General features: G+C 40.3%; 1 protein-coding gene and 1 long non-coding RNA gene across 4 annotated transcripts in view; one reads left to right on the forward strand and one right to left on the reverse strand.

Annotated features, from left to right (window-relative positions):
* Window positions 1-9,556, reverse strand: part of LOC113894064 — a 32,915-nt gene extending 23,359 nt beyond the window's left edge. The window contains exon 1 of the long non-coding RNA XR_003511453.1: window positions 8,797-9,556. This is a non-coding gene — a long non-coding RNA (uncharacterized LOC113894064). The remainder of the gene's footprint in view (window positions 1-8,796) is intronic.
* The window catches only part of PPA2 (pyrophosphatase (inorganic) 2), a 98,134-nt gene continuing 83,375 nt past the window's right edge, over window positions 8,560-23,318 (forward strand). For 2 of the 3 annotated variants that reach the window (XM_027543912.1, XM_027543914.1), the window contains exon 1: window positions 8,565-8,760. In XM_027543912.1, coding sequence (XP_027399713.1) covers window positions 8,580-8,760 — 181 coding nt within the window. In that variant the 5' untranslated portion in view covers window positions 8,565-8,579. Of the gene's footprint in view, window positions 8,761-23,318 lie in introns of all 3 variants that reach the window. The other variant, XM_027543913.1, reaches the window with a different exon arrangement.

Consider the following 23,318-nt stretch of genomic DNA (forward strand, 5'->3'; position numbering starts at 1 on the left):
CCATTGGATCTTTCTTGGAGTCTTTCAGTAGCCTCTTAATCAGACCCCTTGGATGTGAGAGTTGGACTGTGAAGAAAGCTGAGTGTCGAAGAATTGATGCTTTTGAACTGTGCTGTTGGAGAAGACTCTTGAGAGTCCTTTGGACTGCAAGGAGATCCAACCAGTCCGTCCTAAATCAGTCCTGGGTGTTCATTGGAAGGACTGATGTTGAAGCTGAAACTCCAATACTTTGGCCACCTCATGCAAAGAGTTGACTCATTGGAAAACATCCTGATGCTGGGAAAGATTGGGGGAAGGAGAAGGGGACGACAGAGGATGAGATGGCTTGATGGCATCACCGACTCGATGGACATGAGTTTGGGTGAACTCTGGGAGTTGGTGATGGACAGGGAGGCCTGGTGTGCTGCGATTCATGGGGTTGCAAAGAGTCGGACACGACTGAGCAACTGAACTGAACTGAACTGAAATACAGGCAGATGGTGAAAGACAGGGAAGCTAGGTATGCTGCAGTCGATGAGGTCTCAAAGAATTGGACACAACTGAGCGACTGAACAACAAAAACACAGGTAAGTTCTTTTTTAGGCAAGCACAAATTAGAATATCTCACCCCAAAATAGCTGAACCTCAGAATATAAGGCTAGAAATAGAGATGCTTTTACGATGAACTCCTATAAAATTTTCTGCTTGCTTTTCCTGTGGACTGTGGGGACAGTTACATGTATCAGTCCATTTAACAGTTTAATTTCTGCCCACCCCCTAACCCAGTGTGGAAATTCAGCTTGGTCCCTGAAAACTCCGGTATACTATCTAACAGAGTTGCTTGCTCCTTCATGGAGGAAACTGTATCACATTGAGAGAGACCTTTGTTTAGAAATCCCAGGATGAGCAGCAGTGGAACTAACTACACCTTCATCTATTATTGGTTTCATCATCATTAAACTCTTTCCAATGCAACGCACAACAAAACACAAAGGCTTCTTATCCTATTTTGCATTTTTCTTGTTGCTAACAATGGGGTTGAGCTTGTTTTATACATTTGTTGATAATGTGATTTTTCTGTGAATTGCCTACTTTTGTCTTCTGTTGGTTATTGGGTTATTTGTCTTGTATTGATTTGTAAAAGCGCGTCATAATATTGAATATTGGGATGGATACGGACATGTGTCGCCCAGATCCCCCTTTCAAGGAGGAGCTTGTTGTCTCAGCTGCAGGGAGTACTATTAGCAGAGAGCCTTCAGCTATCAGCTTCTTCTGGGATGGTGTCAGAAGTGAAAAGCCACATAGCCCAAAGTCACATCCTCACCACAGTGACTGATAGCCAAAGACTGACATGATGAAAGAAAGGTTTAAAGGTCCAGCCATTCTGGCCCAATAGGATATGATCCTGACAGGCCATTTTACCTCTAGAACTCCCTGTGTGGTCAACCAGAGTTGTTCTTTGGCTCTGTGATGCAGTGAACTTATCCCTTGGCCAAATCCTAAATCCTTCCCCTGCATTCACAGGGATTAATCCAAAAGTACTTCCTAACAAATATTCTGTCTTCAGGTTCTGCTTCCTGGAGAATCTGGCCTGCCAAAAATATATATATTTCATATGTCGTGGCAAATGCTTTCTCAGAAAATATTTCTCAGGCACATATTGCCTCAGGACCTTTGCACGTTCTCTTCCTATATCATTTTACCCTGACTATCTCCTACCTCTCCTTTAGGTATCAACTACAATGTCATATCCTTACTGAGGTCTTCTCTGTTCTTCAACCTCATTCAAGTTTCCCTCTTATTTTCTGTCACAGCTTCCTATCTTTTCTTTCATAGCACTTACCTCAGCTTTTAATCCTATCAAGAAGTTTATGTGATTATTTGTTTATGCCCAAATTCTTCATCAGATTCTAAACACCATATGGATAATAAGTCTATTTTTCATCATTCTATATCCAGTTACTATCATAGTTCCTGACACATGAAACATCTTTAGTTAAATATTAGTTCAATGAAAGAAGGGATGAAAAAAGGAGGGAGGGAAAGGATGAGTTCTCTTTCTAAAAACTTTCTCAAATATGGAAAACTTTCCAGGTACTGAGTTTCTAATATAAGCTTCACCAGCTGAAATTGTGAAACCATTCTGCATTCTTTTATTGGACCCTGAGATTCTTTTGTGGTATGAGCATTAGGTTTGATATAAACTAATCCTGTCCATATTTTTTTGCAATGGGTTATTTTAAATTTATTTCAAAGAACTGCCTTTAGAACCCAGGGTTCTTCTGAATTCAATTGGAAAATCTTTATTCCATGTAATTAGAACAGTATAAAAGAGGGAAAAAAGCAAGTTCTATGGTTAAGCCATTTAAAAACAGAATTAATTCCCACAGCTCAAGGCCTAAAGGGAAAAGCTAGAAAAGGGACAGAGAAAATGGGTTGTCTCATTAGATTTTGTTCAGGACCTATTATTACCAATATAGCAGCTCACCCCTGAATTGGATTAGAGTATTACTATGATTACTAGATTTATAATATTATGAGGGACTTATAATGTGTCATTTGAGGCTGAAATTTCTCATGATTATTTTAGCCTAGAAGCAATAACAATACTTAATCAAGCAAAACTTTCTATTTTTTTCATGCCATTTAACAATGTGTAGTTAAATCACATATGATTCTTGTATGATGGATAAATTTTATTACATCCAATTTAGTAGATAGCCAGAAAAACCAAAAGCTTAATACCAAATATATTCTGCATATCACTGGGACTTAGTTAAAAACAACTTGATTATCTTCTATTTTTAAGAGGTATAATGGCCTCAGGACACGGACTTATTTTCACATATATACAATCATTCAGAAAAGGATTTCCACATGCTAACAACATTTTTTTTTTTTTTTCAGACAAAGGGGAATAAAACTAATTTCTTATCTTTCAACCAATTACGTCTCTACTTGCTGGGTGAGTTTGCTTCTTGGTCCATTTGTTTCATCAAATCTTGGATCAACATCTTTTATAAAATAGGATAGAAAAAAAATAGAGGACACACAGATGTCTTATCTGCTCTTCAGTTTTAGCGATCTTAAAGAGGAATCCAATTCACCAACATACTTTTTTCCTTTGTCCTGTATTCTTCTATTCAGCTCTTCTTAATCACTTCTACCAAATTACTCCTAAGATCAAAGGGGAAATAATAGATGTCCCTTCCCCTAACTAGATGTTTGCCTTTGGGGATTCTGAGGTAGAATTTTGGGGGTCAGTGAGCTTGGATTAAAAATAAGGATTATGCTTTCATTTTCTCTTACTTTGATTAAAATTTAGCCTTTATTAATGTAGGCAACAAGCCCTATAGTAGTGTTAGTACTATCTATGATTTTTTTTCCCAATAGAAATGGTACATAATTATTAAATTATTTTCCTGATATTGCAGACATCTCTGAAGATCATTTATACCCATCATTACTTCAAAATTATGATAGTTATTAATTCCATTTCACTTAATGCTTCAGTGAAGAAGCATGTCTATTGTTAGTTCACAATGTTTTTTCAGTATTTTTGTAAATACATTTCAGTGTAACTGGTCTACTTTTTAGCTATGTGTTTTATTTTATACATTTAGAAACACTGTTTTGAGGAGTTTTACAGGCCTTACAGGCAGCTAATGGGGTATATGAAACAATAATGATTAGGCATCTATAAAACATTTATTTCAAACTTCCTAGACCTAACTTTTTCCCTTTTTAAAAATTTAGGTGAAATTCACATACTATATAGTAAACCTTTTTAAAGCATACAATTCAGTGGCATCTCCTGCACTCAAAATATTGTGCAACCAACCATCTCTCTAGCTTCAAATGTTTTTAATACCCCAGAAGAACACCACTTACCCTTTAAGTATTCACTCCTTGTTCTTCCCTCTCCCCATCTCCTGAAAACTACTAATCTTTTTTTCAAAATATCTCTAAGGATTTGCCTATTCTGGGTATATCATATGGAAGGAATCATACAACACATGACCTTTTGTACCTGATGTCTTTCACTTAACCTTGATGATTTTGATGCCTATCCAAGTTGTAGAATGATTCAGAACTTCATTCCTTTTTATGGCTGAATAATATCCATTGTATGTGTATACCTCAACTTGTTTATCCAACTCAACAACAAAAAGACAAATGATCTAATTAAACAATGGGTAATGAACTTGAACAGACATTTTTCCAAAGAAGATATACAAATAGCCCAAAAAAGAACCACACAGGAAAAGATGTTCATTGGTCATTAAAGAAATACAAATAAAAACCAGAATGAGATACCACTACACGCCCAATAAGATGGCTATAATAATTTTTAAAGAAGGAAATAATTATGACAAGGATGTAGAAAAATTGTACATTGCTGTGGGAATGTAAAATGATAGAGTTGCTTTGGAAAACAGTTTGGTGGTTTCTCAAAGTTAAAAATAGAATTGTCTTGTGACCCAGGAGAAATGAAAACATGTCTTCACAGAAACTTACATATGAATATTTATAGCAGTAATATAACAGCCAAAAGATGGAAATAATCCAAATGACTATTAATGGGTGAATGGATAAACTAAACTTCCTTTTAAATAAGAAATCTTTTTGTAGCAACATCTTTACTTTCTTGAAATGGAATTGATAGATAATAAAACCTACTATGCTGATAATTTTTTAAAAAGTCAATGTAATGCCCAACTTTCATATAAAAAAGATGTAAAGGAAAATAGTTTGTAATAAAATCACACATATTTCAATATTCAAATACTCAGGCACCAGTGCTTGTGATCTATGAGGTAGCTGTATGTAGAGACCCCTGCAGAGAATCACAATGAATTGAGTTGTAGGCACAGACTGATACAGTATTAGAGACTCAAATATCATGAGCATATTAAAAATGCAAAAATACTTTGTGTCATATACAAAATGACATTAGTTTTTAAACTGAGATAATTTGGGGGAAAAAACAGATTCTGTAGCTAAATGAATATCTGAAGGGAAATTTGAGAGCAATGAAGGACGTAGGATAATACTTTCTTGGGTAGGGCTTCTAGGAGACTTTTTGGTGTTTTTGGTATTAGGAAACTTTATGGTGTTAATTTAAGGAAGAATTCTCTGGGGAAAATTCTTTTTGCCATTTTCAAAAGAAAGCCATTGTTTGATTCTATTCAGTCGTAAAAAAAGAATGAAATTTTGTCATTTGTAACATCATGAGTAGACTTGAGGGTATTATGCTAAGTGAAATGAATCAGACAAAGACAAATACTGTATGATATTTAGAACCTAAAAGAATACAACGAACTAGTGAATGTAGCATAAAAGAAACAGACCCACAGATACAGAGAACAAATACGTGGTTACCAATGGGGAGGGGGAAGGAAGGAATGGCAGCAAAGGGGCAGGGAGTTTAGAGGTACAAACTACTACTGTAAAATAAGGTTCAAGGATATATTGCACAACACAGCGTATCTAGCCAATAATTTATAATGACTACAAATGGAACATAACCTTTAAACATTGTGACTCGTTATGCTGTACCGGAAAGTTATATAACACTGTATGGCAACTATACCTCAATTTAAAAAAAAAAGGTCACTGTTTTGAATGCCACAGAACAATAATGTCTAAGAATCACACATCTGGAATGTCTGATCTTCTTCTAAGAGTATCTGGATCATTGGAAAATAGCTCACAACTTTATCTCAATAGGATTTTGTCTCGTTGAAACATCTGAACTTCAAAGATTGATGGAACAATTACACTTTTTTTTTCTATATGAGGAAACAATCAAATCATACTACCACTCTGATATAAAAGAAATTTCCCTCTTTTTTAAGGAGAGAGTCCACCATACAGTTTTTCACCTGATCAAGATGACACATTACAAAGCAACTACTGTTGACAGAAACACTTTAGGATCTACTACCTAAGTAGGGAGTCTGTCTACTGACAGTATCTCCTAGAGATCTTTTTGGGAACTTGGGTAGATCAGTCTCCTAATTTTAACTGTCATGAAATAGTAATTGGAGATGCTAAAAGAACTCAGGTACCCAAGAATGTGAACCTTGTTCACAGCTGGAGTAGAAATATGTAAAACTTCTCATAGACCTAAGGAAAATTGAACTATAGGAAAAGAAAATGACATTTATGGCAGGCTGCTGGTTGTTCTCCAATTTCCTTTTTTTCCATAGTAGTATGGTTCCTAATTTTTAGCTGGGCTTTTGATCATCCAGAAAAAGGACTTCTAGTTTATAGTCAGTGCATCACCGACTCAATGGACGTGAGTTTGAGTGAACTCCGGGAGATGGTGATGGACAAGGAGGCCTGGCGTGCTGTGATTCATGGGGTCGCAAAGAGTCGGACACGACTGAGCGACTGAACTGAACTGAACTGAACTGATGGGCAGTCAACTAGGTGCTGCTCAATGGGATGCAAATACATGTGGTATATGCAATATCTGGGATGTGTTGTTAAGGAAAGAGCACATCCTACTTTTTTTTTTCTTCTTTCTTGCTAGGTAGAATGAAGATGGGATGCTTGGAGCTGTGGCAGTCATTTTGAACTACAAGGGTTAACTTAGGACTGGAGATGGAACACATCAGTGTAACAGGATAGAAGTAATGTGGCTCCCTCATATAGGAGAGCCCTGTATCACTTACCTCCAGATACTGATGTTGATCAAAATCCTGGCTACTGGCTAGACAGATGTAAGTATTATCCCCTCTATTTAAGCTACATGCTGACTATAGAGTCACCTTAGTAGGATTTCTGCATTCAGATTTTTGTGAGTAAAAGCTTGTTCGCACCAGTTTTTAAACATCTTATTTTATCTTGCTAACATTAAGAGCCAGAAGATGTAGTTTGTAGCCATGGAACAGAGAGTGGTTAACTAGTTTGAATTGAATCAGATCTGTACTTTTGAGTTAATTACTAGTAATTAACATAATATACATAAAAATGTTTGTCTTATCTTGCGAGAGCCAGGATTTTAAGTTAGAATTATATTTTTCATAAATTTATGTATTCATTGTACTTAACATTCCATTTATTAGCTAATTTTTATTATAGTAGTTTAAGAGACTATTATTTTAAAATGGCTTCTCTTTTAATTAAAACTATTTCACTTAGTTTTTGCAAAGATTGTAAGTGAACTTTTTTGCCTCTTGTAAAATTGTTACTCTTCTCTTTTTATTTTTAACTAAAAATGTATTGAGGTATAGCTGATATACAATATTGTTTCAATATTATGTTTATGTTGAACATAAAATTACTAGTCTTCTTGTTACACTTTTATAGACTAAATAACTGAAGTATTTAATTTTCTTTAAAAGTTTTAATTTCTAATGGAAAAGTACCTTATTTAATGTTCTCTTCTGGATTCTCTCATTCTGATTTATTATGGGAATTGACCTTTATATTCAATGAGTCACTGATAACCTGGTGAAGGTGGAGGAAGGAACCCATCTGGACTGAGATGAGGGAAGAATATGAAAAAGAGATGGTACCTGTAGATGATATTTCCATAAATTTTTCTGGAAAGCTGATAATTTCATATGCTCTTAAGCTTAGAATTTCATATGCTCATGGCAGAGGTTTGGTAGAGAAGGAGTTCCAAGAACAATTTAACTCAACAACAAAGGAGCCATTATCTATGCAAGGCATGTTGGATGCTCCATTCTTCAAAAGTACTAAATCTCAAATCTTAAGTGCTTGGCATGTAGACAATTCAGTGCGCAGATCACGATGAAATGGGGAAGATGGTAAGTTTACAAACATAGGAGGCACAGTACCAGGTGCCACTGTAGGAAAGAAAATGTAAGAAAAAGGAACGATGAATCACCTCTACTTGGATTAAGTAGGAAGGGCTTCATGGAGAAGGCATTTGAGGAAGTTACCGTTTGGGGGTCTGTAAGTTATGTCAAGTCTTCATAAGGAGGCCTGATTATGTCTCACAGTGATGTTTTCATGTGTGTGCATGCTTGTCTCCTACATTGGACAGGATATAGAGGGTGCTTGGGACAGAGCAATCAGTCAATATTTAGTCACTATGGCTGGGTGGCCACTAGTGGTAAAGAACCTGCCTGCCAATGGAGGAGATATAAGAGACACAGGTTCGATCCTTGTCGGGAAGATCCCCTGGAGAAGGAAACGGGAACCCACTCCAATATCCTTGCCTGGAAAATCCCATGGACAGTGTAGCCTGGCAGGCTACAGTCCATGGGGTCGCAAAGAGTTGGACACGACTGAAGTGACTTAGCACACACGCATGATAAATACGATAGTAAATGCTGTCTGGATGAGTGAGTAACGAGTGAATGCATGTATACATTAATAAGTGGCAGTGAGCTCCTCAAGGGTGGTGGGCCTTGAACCTCGGTCTCGCTGCGGGTACCCTTGTGCAATCCTGCCAATTTGCCAGGCGCTCTAATTTCTAGGAGCAGTCTCCACCGCCAGCGTGGCGGGGGCGGGGTTCCAAACCTCCGCCTGGGAGTGCCCACTCCGGGCGGTAGGGGGCGCCGGCGCGCGGCCGGGCGGGTCCCCCGGCACCACCCGCGCGAAGCCGAACCAGTGTCTACGCCATGCGCGCGCTGCTGCCACTGCTGCGCACCAGCTGGGCCTGGCCCGTGGGCGCCGCCGCCGCTGCCTCCGCCCGCCTGCTGCGGGGAGCCAGCGCAGGGCCCGGGCCGCGTCGGACCATGGCCCTGTACCGCACGGAGGAGCGCGGCCAGCCCCACTCTCCCGATTACCGCCTCTTTTTCAGTAAGTAGCTCGCGGGAGGCCCGCCGCGCGTCGCACCGGAGGTTGGGGATGGGAGCATGGCCTCCATCCCTGCATCCGGCGGGCACAGCGCGGTCGCCGCGCGGTCCAGGCCACGTTCCCTCACGCGGGGGCCCGCGCCGAGCTGCGGGAGCTGCCTGTGAAGGGAGCCGCCAGGTCCCCAGTCACGGAGCGCAGAGACGCAGGGCGACAGGCGGGGCCGCGCTGGGTCACCCTGAGCCGGGACCGGCGTCACCTGCCCTGGCCCGCAGCCGTTAGCCCGGCCCCCGCCGGCGATCCGGATTCAACTGTGGTGAATGGAGTTCCTGGGTCAGCCCGCCCTCCGGGTGGGCGTAACAAAGCTCCTCCGGCTAGGGCCGCTGGCGATTGGAGAGGCAGGCGGGACTTCGGAGATGCTTGGTCCAGCCGTTCTTTATGGGGCGGGGCTCTGATGAAGGCTCTCTCAGCAGCCTGAATTTATACTTGCGAGTTTGCACCTTGAATGTGATCCACGATCAAGGACCTCGTTGGTTCCGAAGTAACCCCTTCTCCTCCCCAAATTGAGCAAATCCAGAGGGCGAAGCGACCTAGGACCTTGACCTGGCCAGCTAAAATGGGAAAGACCCAGGTCTCCCTTAGTCTCATTTTTTTTTTTTTTTTTTTGCACCTGTATGTTTCACTGTGCAGGTTAGCTAGGATGTGAAGCAGCGAGGTTGGTTGAGTTGCTGTCATCCCTCACTGATCTGAGAGCCCCAAGGGGAATAGTACCTTTTTTTGTTTTTTCTAAAGTCGGCTTTGCCTTGCTGCTGCTGCTGCTGCTGCTGCTAAGTCGCTTCAGTCGTGTCCGACTCTGTGCGACCCCAGAGACAGCAGCCCACCAGGCTCCTCTGTCCCTGGGATTCTCCAGGCAAGAACACTGGAGTGGGTTGCCATTTCCTTCTCCAAAGCATGAAAGTGAAAAGTGAAAGTGAAGTCGCTCAGTCGTGTCCGACTCTTAGCGACCCCATGGACTGCAGCCTACCAGGCTCCTCCGTCCATGGGATTTTCCAGGCAAGAGTACTGGAGTGGGATGCCATCGCCTTCTCCGACTTGAGCCTAGGGTGGAGGCATATTTTATAGGAGAGAAGACTCAATTTGCATAGTTTTGTGGTTACTATCTTTGGGTTGGAAGATGCCCTGGAGCAGGAAATGGCAACCCACTCCAGTGTTCTTACCTGGAGAATCCCATGGACAGAGGAGTCTGGTGAACTACAGTCTATGGAATCGCAAGGAGTCGGTCAGGACTGAGCAACTGAGCACACAGGCACGTGGTCATAAGGCAGCTGATACTAAAATTCCCGTTTTCTTTAAACTTTTCTCCATATTCTTTCCCATCCTTATTTGGTCAAGGCTAATGAAGTAGAGCAGAGAAGGCAGTGGCACCCCACTCCAGTACTCTCACCTGGAAAATCCCATGGATGGAGGAGCCTGGTAGGCTGCAGTCCATGGGGTCACATAGAGTTAGACACAACTGAGCGACTTCACTTTCACTTTTCACTATCATGCACTGGAGAAGGAACTGGCACCCCACTCCAGTTTTCTTGCCTGGAGAATCCCAGGGACGGGGGAGCCTGGTGGGCTGCCATCTCTGGGGTCACACAGAGTTGGACACGACTGAAGCAACTTAGCAGCAGCAGCAATGAAGTAGAGAGGAACCATTAACAGGAAGACCCAAATTTCTGATGGATTGTTGTAAAACGTTACAACACGATGGTTTGAGGAATAGCTTTCCATAGTAACAGTGTTAACAAATTGGCAGATTTCAAAGTAGATAGAAGCTAACTCCTAAAATGGTGAAAGTATTTTAGATTTGTTATAAATAGAGTAATAAATTATGAAGTGTGTGCTGGACCTGGTAGATGTGGCACTGAGAAAATTTTAGTTATGGGCCCAAGAGTTTCATAATATCGATATAATTAGTTAAGGAAAATATAAAAACACTAAAAAATATTTTATTTGAATGTTGGCTGAGAAAAAAACAGCCTTGAGGATCCTGGAGCATGTGGTGTAGCCTGCTGAGCACGGACTTTGGAATGGAGAGTCCTAGGCCTTGATTCTGGCTCTACAATAACTCGCTGTATGCTGTTGGCAGGCCATGGCGTCATCTTTTACATGGCCAGTGTCTGTAGCTGTGAAAGAAAGCAGTTGACTTACCAGTGCTCTTCAAGGCCCTCCTTAGTGCCAGTATTCCCTGGAGGGGATGACTAAGAGACACTCCTAACATTATCTGTTAGGCATTTCTGAGGCTCTATTGACCTCTTGCTGTGGTGTGGTTTTTTTAGTTGCTTCGTGTTTCAGACTCATGACTTTTCTATAGCTGGAATGCCACAAAATATATTTTATATAAATATAAAATATATTTATATCTCATTCAATTGAAATAATTGACAGAAAAGAAGAAAAATGATTTTACTGAGGTTGATGGGCAAAAATTGGAAGGAAGTAGTTTGGAGGAGAGGCCAGGCGGTGAGATAGCCATCGAGATTGTTGGGTTGAACAATTCCTCAATTAAACGCCAGATGGCGGCCTTGACCCAGGACAGTTTATAGTTTGCTGGAAGGGGTAGGACAAAGTGAAATGAAGCCCCTTCAGTGTTAGGTGGTATGCGGGAAACAGTGAGCAATTTACTCTTTATAAAGATAAATAAATTGGATATTTGTACTCTGGCAGTATCCGTGAGCAGTAATATGGTGCAGTTCTCTCCCTTCAAAGAAGAGCATCAGTATACCGCTTTTTTTGAAAAATGTTGTTTAGTATTGTTTAGCAGTGAAATCATTTCCCACATTTCCAAATATTTCCCAAGCCTCTGTAATACTAGTGAAGTTGGGAGGTAGGCTTTTTTCAATTTCATTTCTGTAAATGGTTCTCTTTACCACCATTCAGAAGAATTAGAATAAATGATAGATGCAGTACTTGGTTTTTCCCTTTTAATTGGTGTTAAACCTTGTAGGAATAGTATTGAAGTGAGACAAGGTGATGGGGAAGAGCATCCTGGTGGTAATCATGAGGCCTCTTGGCCCTGTAATTTACTTTTTGTGGGGACTTGTGTGAGTAATTGAACCTCTCACTACATCATTTTATTGAACCATGGAAAGAGGAGATCGGAATTAGTCATTTCCCAAACTGCTTAGTTGAGCACAAGCATCCCATGGTGTGTTATTAGATTTTCTTTAAAGGAAGAGCTTCATAGTTTATTAAATTAGCAAACCACTTCGCATTTTATTACCTTGGGGAGTCACCGTGTGCATATTAAAGTTCTTGGAAATTTTTATGTAACGTAACTTGTCCCAAACTTTTGAATCCCAAAGCCCCTGTTTCTCAGAACATTTGTTGACATTTTAGTAACTCTGGAGTTTCATAGAATTCTATTTGGGAAGCATTGAGTTCTAGATTAATAGTCAAAAGACTTGGGTTGTAGAGGGGCGGGATGGGGAGGGAGACGGGAGGGAGGTTCAAGGGGGAGGGGAAGTATGTATACCTATGGCCAGCTCATGTTGATTTATGGCAGAAACCATCACAATATTGTAAAGTAATTATCCTCTAATTAAAAATTTTGTAAAATGGAAAAAAAAATAGGTTGTAGGCTTGGCATCACTTGATTTCCTTTAGCTCAATTTCTCCATCTGTAAAATGGGAATGGCACTGATGATTTATAGAATTGCTTCCTTTAGCTCAATTTCTCCATCTGTAAAATGGGAATAACACTGATGATTTTATAGAATTGCTGTGGCAGCTAAACGATACCATATATGTAAAGATTATTAGTGTCTCCTGCTTGGTACACGGTTAATGTTTAAAAATACATATTATTTCTTTTTCCTTTTTGACTTTAAGACACTAGACCAAAATTCTTGTTAGATTTTATAAAGGATGAGAACAGTGGGATATGGATAGAATTGGATACTTTGACTGTGTCCCAATTTATTAATTCCAAGTCTCAGGAGTTTTAATGGGTACTGATGACCTGTGATCTTTTGAATTAGTTGTGAAATCATAATGAAGTAAGACTTGTTCATATAGGACTAGAGACATAACATTGTATGCCAGTATTCATTTGGTAGTCTCCATGTGTTTCTTTTGTTCATAACTTATAATTCATTATTTTAAATTTTTTAAGTTTTCTGAAAGGATGAGGAGAAACTATGCTTTTCATAATTTGGATTTTTGTTACTGTGGGGTAGGTGACTGGTTCCAGAGAAGGCGATGGCACCCCACTCCAGCACTCTTGCCTGGAAAGCCCCGTGGATGGAGGAGCCTGGTAGGCTGCAGTCCATGGGGTCGCTAAGAGTCGGACACGACTGAGCGACTTCACTTTCACTTTTCACTTTCATGCATTGGAGAAGGAAATGGCAACCCACTCCAGTGTTCTTGCCTGGAGAATCCCAGGGACGGGGGAGCCTGGTGGGCTGCCATCTATGGGGTCTCACAGAGTCAGACACGACTGAAGCAACTTAGCAAGCAAGCAAGCAAGCAAGGTGACTGGTTCACTTAGAGAAATAATGCCATAGATAATTCCAGTTGCTTTTATTTAGCATGAGAATGAATCATGCAGGTTTTAAACAATGAATTTGTTTTATCATTTATAGTAAGCATATGTTTATGTTGAAATTATTAAATGTTTTCTTAACGTACATCATTTGAATAGTAGGAGCAATCTGCCATTGAATGTACCCCACATCTGGACTTAATAAAATTTACAATGAGTACTACACAAAAGGTGTGTTTTGATTCTTAAATATATGAGTTCTTATAACCTTTTTTTTTTTAATTTTGCCTATATCATAGAACTTGAATTAACGTAATAGAACATAATGGTTATCGTGTGGATATAGAAACATTAATTGTATTTATTTGGTTTTGTCATTGCCACAGCTTCCAGTAAGAATGTCTATAAATGGTTTTAGTAATCATATGTGATAGTATGTTGGTACTTGGCCTACATGTAGCTATTTGATGTATATGATACATATAATCAGATACAGGTTTTGCAGTTCATTTGATTTTATCACTTGCTGATTTAAATGAACTTTCATTCTGAAACAACTTGCTATTCTAAGAGAAAAACATGTAGATAACTTACAAAGTGACAGAATGAAATCTCATTTCAGTCCAGTTGAAGGTAAAATTTTGACATTGTTTGGCAACATCTGATATATTTCCAGTGGTCATATATGGATGTGAGAGTTGGACTGTGAAGAAAGCTGAGCGCCGAAGAATTGATGCTTTTGAACTGTGGCGTTGTAGAAGACTCTTGAGAGTCCCTTGGACTGCAAGGAGATCCAACCAGTCCATTTTAAAGGAGATCAGTCCTGAGTGTTTATTGGAAGGACTGATGTTGAAGCTGAAACTCCAATACTTTGGCCACCTCATGCGAAGAGTTGACTCATTGGAAAAGACTCTGATGCTGGGAGGGATTGGAGGCAGGAGGAGAAGGGGACGACAGAGGATGAGATGGCTGGATGGCATCACTGACTCGATGGACGTGAGTCTGGGTGAACTCTGGGAGTTAGTGATGGACAGGGAGGCCTGGCGTGCTGCGATTCATGGGGTCGTAAAGAGTCGGACATGACTGAGCGACTGAACTGAACTGAATATATGTTGATGGGCCTGATAGAATTTGTTAGCTAATGCCTAGTAGGTATGTAGTCTGATTTTTGACAAAGTGAAATACCACAACAAGGTGGTGGGGGTGACTCCCATTGTTTTTCTCTCTCCTCATAAATATCCAAAAGTGATAGTAGGTGGATAAAAAAAGATAACCCTGAAACAACAAATAAGAAGGAGCCATTAAAGCTGGTGATTTCAGAATATTTATAAAGGAAGAAAAGCAGATGGAGGTGTGGTTATTGGTGAAGAGGCACAGAGGAAGTCCCAACTTAAGTCTGTGTGCTAAGGGTCTGTAGTTTCAGAGGAAGCTGAGCTGCTTTGCAGAACCTCAGGGTCTGAGAGAGAGTGTGAGAGAGAGAGAGATGTGGAGCTTGACACAGGAGGAGCCGTGTAAGTTGTATTATGGAATGGCAGGCACATGGATGTTTACTGTGCAGGCCTGGGGCTTAGGCCAGGGACTGATTCCTTCCCCAGAGGTTGAAGGACGTGTTTGGAGATCGGTAGGACAGCCTGATGGCGTTGCTGTCCCTCTGACTCGGGGATGTGCCAGTGTCACAGCCAGCTGCTTAAGCGCACATCTTCACAGGAAGCTGGCCCTTCGCCAAGCCTCTCCCACACACATCGCCTTTCCTAGTCTTTTATTCTTAACTATAGACCAGCTTGTCAGGGATCACCTTCAGACAGGTTTTCCTCACTGCTACTGTTATCTACCAAACTGCTTTGTCGAAAGGTGACCTTCATGTGGCAAATTAATGATCAACTGAAAATTCTCCTCCCAGGTGAATTCTCAACAGTATTTTTACAGTCTAACCCTCTTTCTGCCTTGAATTTTTTTTTTTTCCCTTCCTGGGACAACACTTTCTTTTATCTTCTTTTGATAGCTTCTCCATCAGCAGTTTCCTTTGCTGGATTCTCTGATCTGAACTCTAACCTTTGAAATGGCCCAGGACTCAGTACTTTGCACATATATCTATCTTTTCTCTCTCTAGGGCAGGGGTTGGCAAGCCCTTTCTGAAAAGGGCCAAATAGTAAATAGTTTTGGTTTTGCAAGACCGGTGGTCCCTCACAAACTCTGTGTTGTGGGGCAAAAGCAACCAGCGAGTAAAGGTATGGCTATGTTCCAGCAAAAGGCTGTTTATAAAAGTGAGGACAGCCCTTGTGCTGTATTTGGCCTGTGGGCCAGAGTTTCTGTTGTTGCTTTTGATGTAGATGATCCCATCCATCGAGATATCCCTGCCTCCCAGATTTGTAATGTTGGCTCCCAGATTTGTAATGTTAGGCCTAGTCTCTTCTTGAGCTCAAGATTTACACATGCGGTAAATGTACTCTGTATTTCCACTGAAATGTCCCAGAAGTTAACCTAAAGTTAATGTGTAGAAAACAGAACTCCCTGTCCCTCACCCCTACCCAACTATTTCGGCCTTCACACTTATGACCAGTAACTTAGGAACCATTGTTGTGGCCAGTCTTACCCTGTATCTAGTTACTAGTCTGTCCTTTCAGTCCAGCTTTTGAAATGTATCCAGAAGACACTCATCTCTGCTGCCACCTGTGCTCCTGTATCCACGTCACCAACATCCTTCACTTGACCGATTGCAGGGGCCCCCTGGTTCTTCACCCTGCTCCACCACTGTCCCCTGAAGCCTGCTTTCCACCAGAAGTCATGACACATAAGTCTGATCATGCCAGGTTCTGCTCTTACTGTTGCAAGGTCCTGTGTGAGCTGATCCTGGGCTTCATCACTGAAGCCTTTGCTTACCTCTCTTCTTTCTGATCATCGTGCTCCAGTCTTCCTGGCCTCCGAGTGTCTCCAGATGCCCTGTGTTTTCTCGCCTCAGCACCTCTGTGCTTGCTCCTCATGCAGTGTGCCTCCCTAGATTTTCTGCTTGACCCTCTTCCTTGCTTCATTCCGCTTCCCTGGCATTTCCATATAAAATATTATCTCCTTCCGCCATTCTTTTCTTGCCCAATACCTGATCAAGTTAAAAGTATATTCATTGCTTCTATGCACCAACCCCTGACCAGAATATAAATTCCACAAAAGCAAGGACTTTGTATATCTAGTACCTAAAACAGTGCTCAGTATACTGTGTGTGTTCAGTAAGTATTTACTGAATGAATGATTTTAAGAAAACCTTATAAACTAAATGGGAAAAAAGAAAAGAGAACCAGAATTTTTCAGAGTCACACAGGTATCCACTGAGATTTCAGCAAGTGATTGCACCCATTAAGAAGGAAAAGGAGGCTATGAAGAAAAGGCAGTCAAAGAACAAGAGCTTTTGGAGATTAAAATCTGATTAAGACACAAAAGTTGATAGAAGGGAAGTGGGTAAATTGGTGTTCTGTTATTTTAAGCCACCAAGTGTGTAGTAATTGTTAGGGCAGTCCTGGAAAGCTGATGCAGAGAAGTTAGAACATACGGTAAAGAAATCTACCAGAAAGTAGAACAAAATGTCAAAGAGACAGCAGCGGGGGGGATAAAAAAAAGGTAGAAGGGACATAGAGATTTACTCTAGGAAGTCTTAACATTTGGAATCTATGAGTCCCAGAAGGAAACAACAGACAAAATGAAGAATTTTCAAAGGAATAGTGAAAGAGATCTAAGAATTTAAGTACCCAAGTGCTCTGAGTCCCTGACTGTTTACTGTGAAAACTCAGAAAACAGAGGCTTTTATAAAGAAGACCCTGAAAATTCCTGGGGTTGGGAGAAGGGGAAGGGGGGGAGAACAGGCCACCTGCAGAGGACCAAGAACAAACTGGTATCTGACTACGAGCAGCCCTGAAAGCTCAGACTGGAGTAACGCTTCCAAAATTCTGAGATCGTTTTCCTTCTAGAATTTACCCTGGCAACCATTAATCCAGGGTGTAGGCTGAGTTAAGACACTTCAGGCATTTAAGGACTTTGGAGACTTACCTCCCCTGCGTCCTTTCTTATACTACACAAGTTAGGAATATGCTCTTGCAAAACAGGTAAAACAAAGCTGAAAGCCTGGAATCCAGAAAACAGATCTAAGTTGGAAATCAACAAAGCAGAGTCTCAAGATGCCAAGAAAGCATCCAATCCAGATTGCAACAGAAAGTATGATTTCCAAAGGGAGCTATTTGGTTAGAGAATTCCATAGTTTCTGTGGAAGCTGTGAGACATTTGAATAATTGATAGATATGATTATGACTGACTAAGGAAGAAAATTAGAAACACAACACAAAATAGAAGTTGAACAGAAACGGAAATTATCTGTAAGATTCTACTTGGCCAAAAATCAGCATCTAGCAATGCTTCTTAAACTTGCCTGACTCGTATGCTTACTAATAATATAAATACCCAGATTTCTCTCCTTATGATTCTGATTAACTAGGTATGAGATCTGCTTAACAAGCAATCGAGGCTTTTCTGATCTTTAGGAAATACACTAACAGGGAAAGCATGGAAAACTCAATAGGATTATAGAACATTTTATCAGCTTTGAAGTGAAAAAATGTAAGTGCAGAAGATAAAAAATAAGGAAAAAGAATGAAGAAAGAGAAAAAGCCTTGTTAGTTGAGTCAAGAAATGCTGTTTATGTTTTGATGAAGCAAAGAGTAAAGCTGTAAAGTATTGGCCAATAGAGAATTTAAAGGAATTAGGTTGCAGTCAGATGAACTAAACTTACCTTTCAGAGCTGAAATCAGTAGATAATATTCTAATATTGTAAATTAAAAACTATATGAATATATTACAGTATTTGAAAAAGTAAATTGGCAACAATTTGGTTATAGTTCTAAAGAAACAACCAGTCTGAGCTGCAGATAATGAAGTTCTAACCTAAGATTATCACTACTTTATTCTGAGCCTCTAAGAAAGGGCTGTTTCTGATGTGTGCTTCAGTTCTGTCTTGAAAAGGTGGCATGTGCTGCCACAGTGCTTGCTGTGTGTACCAAGTCTGTCCACGGCTCAGAGGTATAATATGGATTACCCCATTCATTTTAGACTGGATCAGAGAGGAGGCAATGGCACCCCACTCCAGTACTCTTGCCTGGAAAATCCCATGGACGGAGGAGCCTGGTAGGCTGCAGTCCATGGGGTCGCTAGGAGTCGGACACGACTGAAGTGACTTAGCATGCATGCATGCATTGGAGAAGGAAATGGCAACCCACTCCAGTGTTCTTGCCTGGAGGATCCCAGGGATGGAGGAGCCTGCTGGGCTGCCATCTATGGGGTTGCACAGAGTCGGACACAACTGAAGTGACTTAGCAGCAGCAGCAGCAGCAGCAGCAGCAGCAGGATAGATAGCACAGGTTTCTCTATCTATAAGTGGAGTGGTCCTATGAAATTATCCATCAGCTGAAATGCTTTAAAGAAGCAATACCTTAGGAGACCTCTTGCTAACGAATGCACAAGATAAATGGAGAGAAAGCACAGGTGCTCATGGACGTAGTTCAGAGCTCTGGCAACTTGCTGCTGAGATGCTGAGTGTAGTTCCCAGGAAAGGAGCTTGCCTGGCCACACTCACTGTTCAGGGCTGCTTGATGCCTCCGTTAACAGCTGCTGAAAACACACTGAATGCTGCTTTCATTTCTTTTTTTTTTGTAAAAGTTAAAATCCTCTTTGGATTTTTTGTTGTTGTTGTTGTTAGCAAAAACAGGCACTAATGTAGGTCTTTTATAAAAGTGAAGTGGCTTAAACCAAACTTTTGAAAAGCAGGGGATACCAGAACCTATCTTTAAACCCACCTTTAGAGAATCTTGATGTGTTTAAGAATCTTAATGCATTTCATGTTGCTTAGAACTCAACATTCAGAAAACTAAGGTCATGGGATCCGGTTGCATCACTTCATGGCAAATAGATGGGGAAACAATGCAAACAGTGAGAGACTTTATTTTCTTGGGCTCCAGAGTCACTGCAGATGGTGACTGCAGCCATGAAAGATGCTTGCTCCTTGGAGGAAAAGCAATGACCAACCTAGACAGCATATTAAAAAGCAGAGACATTAGTTTGCCAACAAAGGTCCATCTAGTCAAAGCTATGGTTTTTCCAGTAGTCATGTATGGATGTGAGAGTTGGACTTTAAAGAAAGCTGAGTGCAGAAGAATTGATGCCTTTGAATTTGGTGTTGGAGAAGACTCTTGGAGTCCCTTGGACTGCAAGGAGATCCAACCAGTCTATCCTAAAGGAAATCAGTCCTCAATGTTCATTGAAAGGGCTGATGCTGAAGCTGAAACTCCAATACTTTGGCCACCTGATGCGAAGAACTGACTTGTTTGAAAGGACCCTGATGATTGAAAGATTGAAGGCGGGAGGAGAAAGGGACAACAGAGGATGAGATGATTGGATGGCATCACTGACTCGATGAACATGAGTTTGAGTAGACTTCAGGAGTTGGTGATGGACAGGGAAGCCTGGCGTTCTGCAGTCCATGGTGTCACAAGAGTTGGATACGACTGAGCGACTGAACTGAACTGAATGTGTTTAAGTGAAGCCTAATATACTTATAGTACTGACTTTAGAACACTTCTGATGGATTCTTATCCTTTCTTTGTATGTTAGGTCAGTGATTCGCTCTCCGATTGTGCCAAGAGGACTTCTTTGTCTCTCAGTTTGTAGGATGATGCTGATCCTGATAGTGTGTAGTGCACACTAACTTAGCTGTAGGCATTGCTCACATTTTAGCACTTTTGTATTATGACATCTAATACATTGCTTTTTGCATACTAAATTGTATATTACTTAATTACAGGAAATTGAGAAAAGTGTCAGAGAAATCGAGTGACTTTATCAAACTCAGCAACTACAAGGCAGACTCTTGCCCTCTGTATTCATTGCTCTTGTACAAATTTATTAGTATTATGCCCATCAAAGCATTATAATTATCAGAGATCTAAGGCCTTATTTTATTTTCCCAGACGTTTTTCATTTTTTTCTTTATTATTATGTTTTTATTTAAACTATTTCATGACCCAAATGGCTTCTAGTAGGTTTGGTTATCTGAGTCAAACCATTCATTTACCTGTATATTCTTTCTGCCTTCCAAAATGGCAATTAGAACATTATTTTAATGTATGTATTGGCACTGCCTTAGTGTTTGAATATATTTAGACCCCATTTTGAAGTGATAGATGTCAAAGAACACTTCTCACAGATCTTTAGCTTTTAATGATCACAGTCTAGTCCTATTTGCCCTCATACTTGAGTAGCACATACTTCTCTTCTTAATATTTGTTGAGACTTGTCCCCAGTTAACAAGAGCTTTAGGTAAACTTCACACCAAGTCAGTGTGCTAGAGGTATCATTTAGTCTTAATTCCAGGTAGCCCAGCTGTTCTTTCAAGTTTCCTGTACTTCATTAAGTTTAGTAACAAACTTTCCTGGTTTGTAGGACTTCCTGAATTCTTAGAGCTGCGGTGGTTGTTAATTTCCATCAGTGATAGGTTGCAAATGTAGCAACGTAGTAATGTGCTAAGAACCCCAGCTGGGTGATTGTTATTTGCAGTAAGTGCTCCTGTTTATACCTTAAAATGTACTATAGTTTTCTAAACTGCCTTCTTTTTTGTGTGAACAGTTCTGAGCTTTAGTAGAAATACAGACTCTTTTAAACACCAGCACAGTGATGGTGCAGAACAGTCTGTCACTCCCCCAGATTTTCTCCCGGCTCCTCTTTTAAGTCAACTCCACCCTCTCCCCTCAACCTCTGGCAACCTCTGGTCTGGTTTTTAATCCCTATAGTTTTGCCTTTTCCAGAATGTTATCTTAGTGGAGTTGTTTGAATCTAGCTTCTTTCACTTAGCGTAATTGCATTATAGATTTTTTTCATTTTCTTTTGTAGTTCATTTTTTATTATGGACTAATGGCTGCTGCTGCTGCTGGACTATTGAGTAAAATGCCATTGTGTGGGTTTAATAGTTTGTTTATCTGTTTACCAGTTGGATATTTGAGTTGCCTCCAGTTTTTGTGATTATTGAGTAAAGCCACTATAAACATACACTGAGAAGTTTTTGTTTGAGCATAAGTTTTCATTTTTCCTTATTTCTGGATCATACATTTATAAGAAACTGTCAGACTATTTTCCAAAGTTGCTGTACTGTGTTCAATTCCCCACCACTATGTTTTATTTTAATAGAAAATATGTAAATGTGACCCACTTAAGTAACTTTGTTATGTATAGAAAAGAAAATAATCTTGCAGCAAACTGATAGTTTTGTTTTCTGTTTTTTTTTTATTTTTTTTTATTGAAGGATAATTGCTTTATAGAATTTTGTTGTTTTCTGTCAAACCTCAACATGAATCAGCTATAGGTATTGTTTCCTGTTCTTTGTGTTGCTCATAGATGTCTTTAAAATCAGGCAGAGAATTTGAAATTTGAAGTGGTATGTGAAAGAGAAGTTTTTTTTTAAGGTGCATCCTTTTTAACTGATGGAAAAGAGCTTTATAGATCTTCAGTTCAGTTCAGGGAGAGTTTTATATCCTTTGCAACTTGTGTGCTTTTTCTTATATTTATCATAGTTTGTGCATCGGGTCATACATAAGTCACTTTGTTGCTAGGGTGGGAGAGGGTAAATTATATTAGAAGCTTGTACAGGAAAATGAAATAGAGATATTTGCTCAGCACATATTAACTGAATGCCTACTAAGTGCTGGGAACTTTTCTGGGTTCTGAGGATCCAGTAGAGAGCCTAATAGAACAAACAGAAACACAACAACAAAAGGTCTTCTTTCTTCAGGAACTTTAGTGATAAGTGGTAAGGAAAACCCACACAGCATGAGATGAGGAAATGAAATTTTGGTGGAGTGTGGGCCATTGTTAAGTTGTATATTTCTAATTTTATTGGACAGAAGCCATTGTTTGTGTTTGTTCATTTGTTTAAATAAACTTTATTTTGGAATAATTTTAGATTGGACAAGGTTGCAGCAATTGTACAGAATTTCAGTATATATCTTACCATGTTCCCTAACATTAACATCTTTCATTACCACTGTGCATTTGTCAAAGCTAAGAAACCAACATTGATACATATTATTAACTAATTCCACATTTTATTTTGGTGTCACTGATTTTTCCATAATATCATTTTTCTGTCCCAAGATCCAGTTCAGGGTACCACATTCCTCTTAGACATTATATTTCCATCAGTCAGTTCAGTCGCTCAGTCGTGTCCAACTCTTTGCGACCCCATGAATCGCAGCACGCCAGGCCTCCCTGTCCATCACCAACTCCCGGAGTTCACCCAGACCCACATCCATTGAGTCAGTGATGCCATCCAGCCATCTCATCCTCTGTCATCCCCTTCTCCTCCTGCCCTCAATCCCTCCCAGCATCAGAGTCTTTTCCAATGAGTCAACTCTTCGCATGAGGTGGCCAAAGTACTGAAGTTTCAGCTTTAGCATCATTCCTTCCAAAGAAATCCCAGGGCTGATCTCCTTCAGAATGGACTGGTTGGATCTCCTTGCAGTCCAAGGGACTCTCAAGAGTCTTCTCCAACACCACAGTTCAAAAGCATCAATTCTTCTGCACTCAGCCTTCTTCACAGTCCAACTCTCACATCCATACATGACCACTGGAAAAACCATAGCCTTGACTAGACGGACCTTTGTTGGAAAAGTAATGTCTCTGCTTTTGAATATGCTATCTAGGTTGGTTATAACTTTCCTTCCAAGGAGTAAGCGTCGTTTAATTTCATGGCTGCAGTCACCATCTGCAGTGATTTTGGAGCCCCCAAAAATAAAGTCTGACACTGTTTCCACTGTTTCCCCATCTATTTCCCATGAAGTGATGGGACCGAATGCCATAATCTTCGTTTTCTAAATGTTGAGCTTTAAGCCAACTTTTTCACTCTCCACTTTCATTTTCATCAAGAGGCTTTTTAGTTCCTCTTCAGTTTCTGCCATAAGGGTGGTATCATCTGCATATCTGAGGTTATTGATATTTCTCCCGGCAATCTTGA

This window comes from Bos indicus x Bos taurus, chromosome 6 (genome assembly GCF_003369695.1).
Source record: "Bos indicus x Bos taurus breed Angus x Brahman F1 hybrid chromosome 6, Bos_hybrid_MaternalHap_v2.0, whole genome shotgun sequence".
In the NCBI taxonomy this organism is placed as follows: Eukaryota; Metazoa; Chordata; class Mammalia; order Artiodactyla; family Bovidae; genus Bos; species Bos indicus x Bos taurus.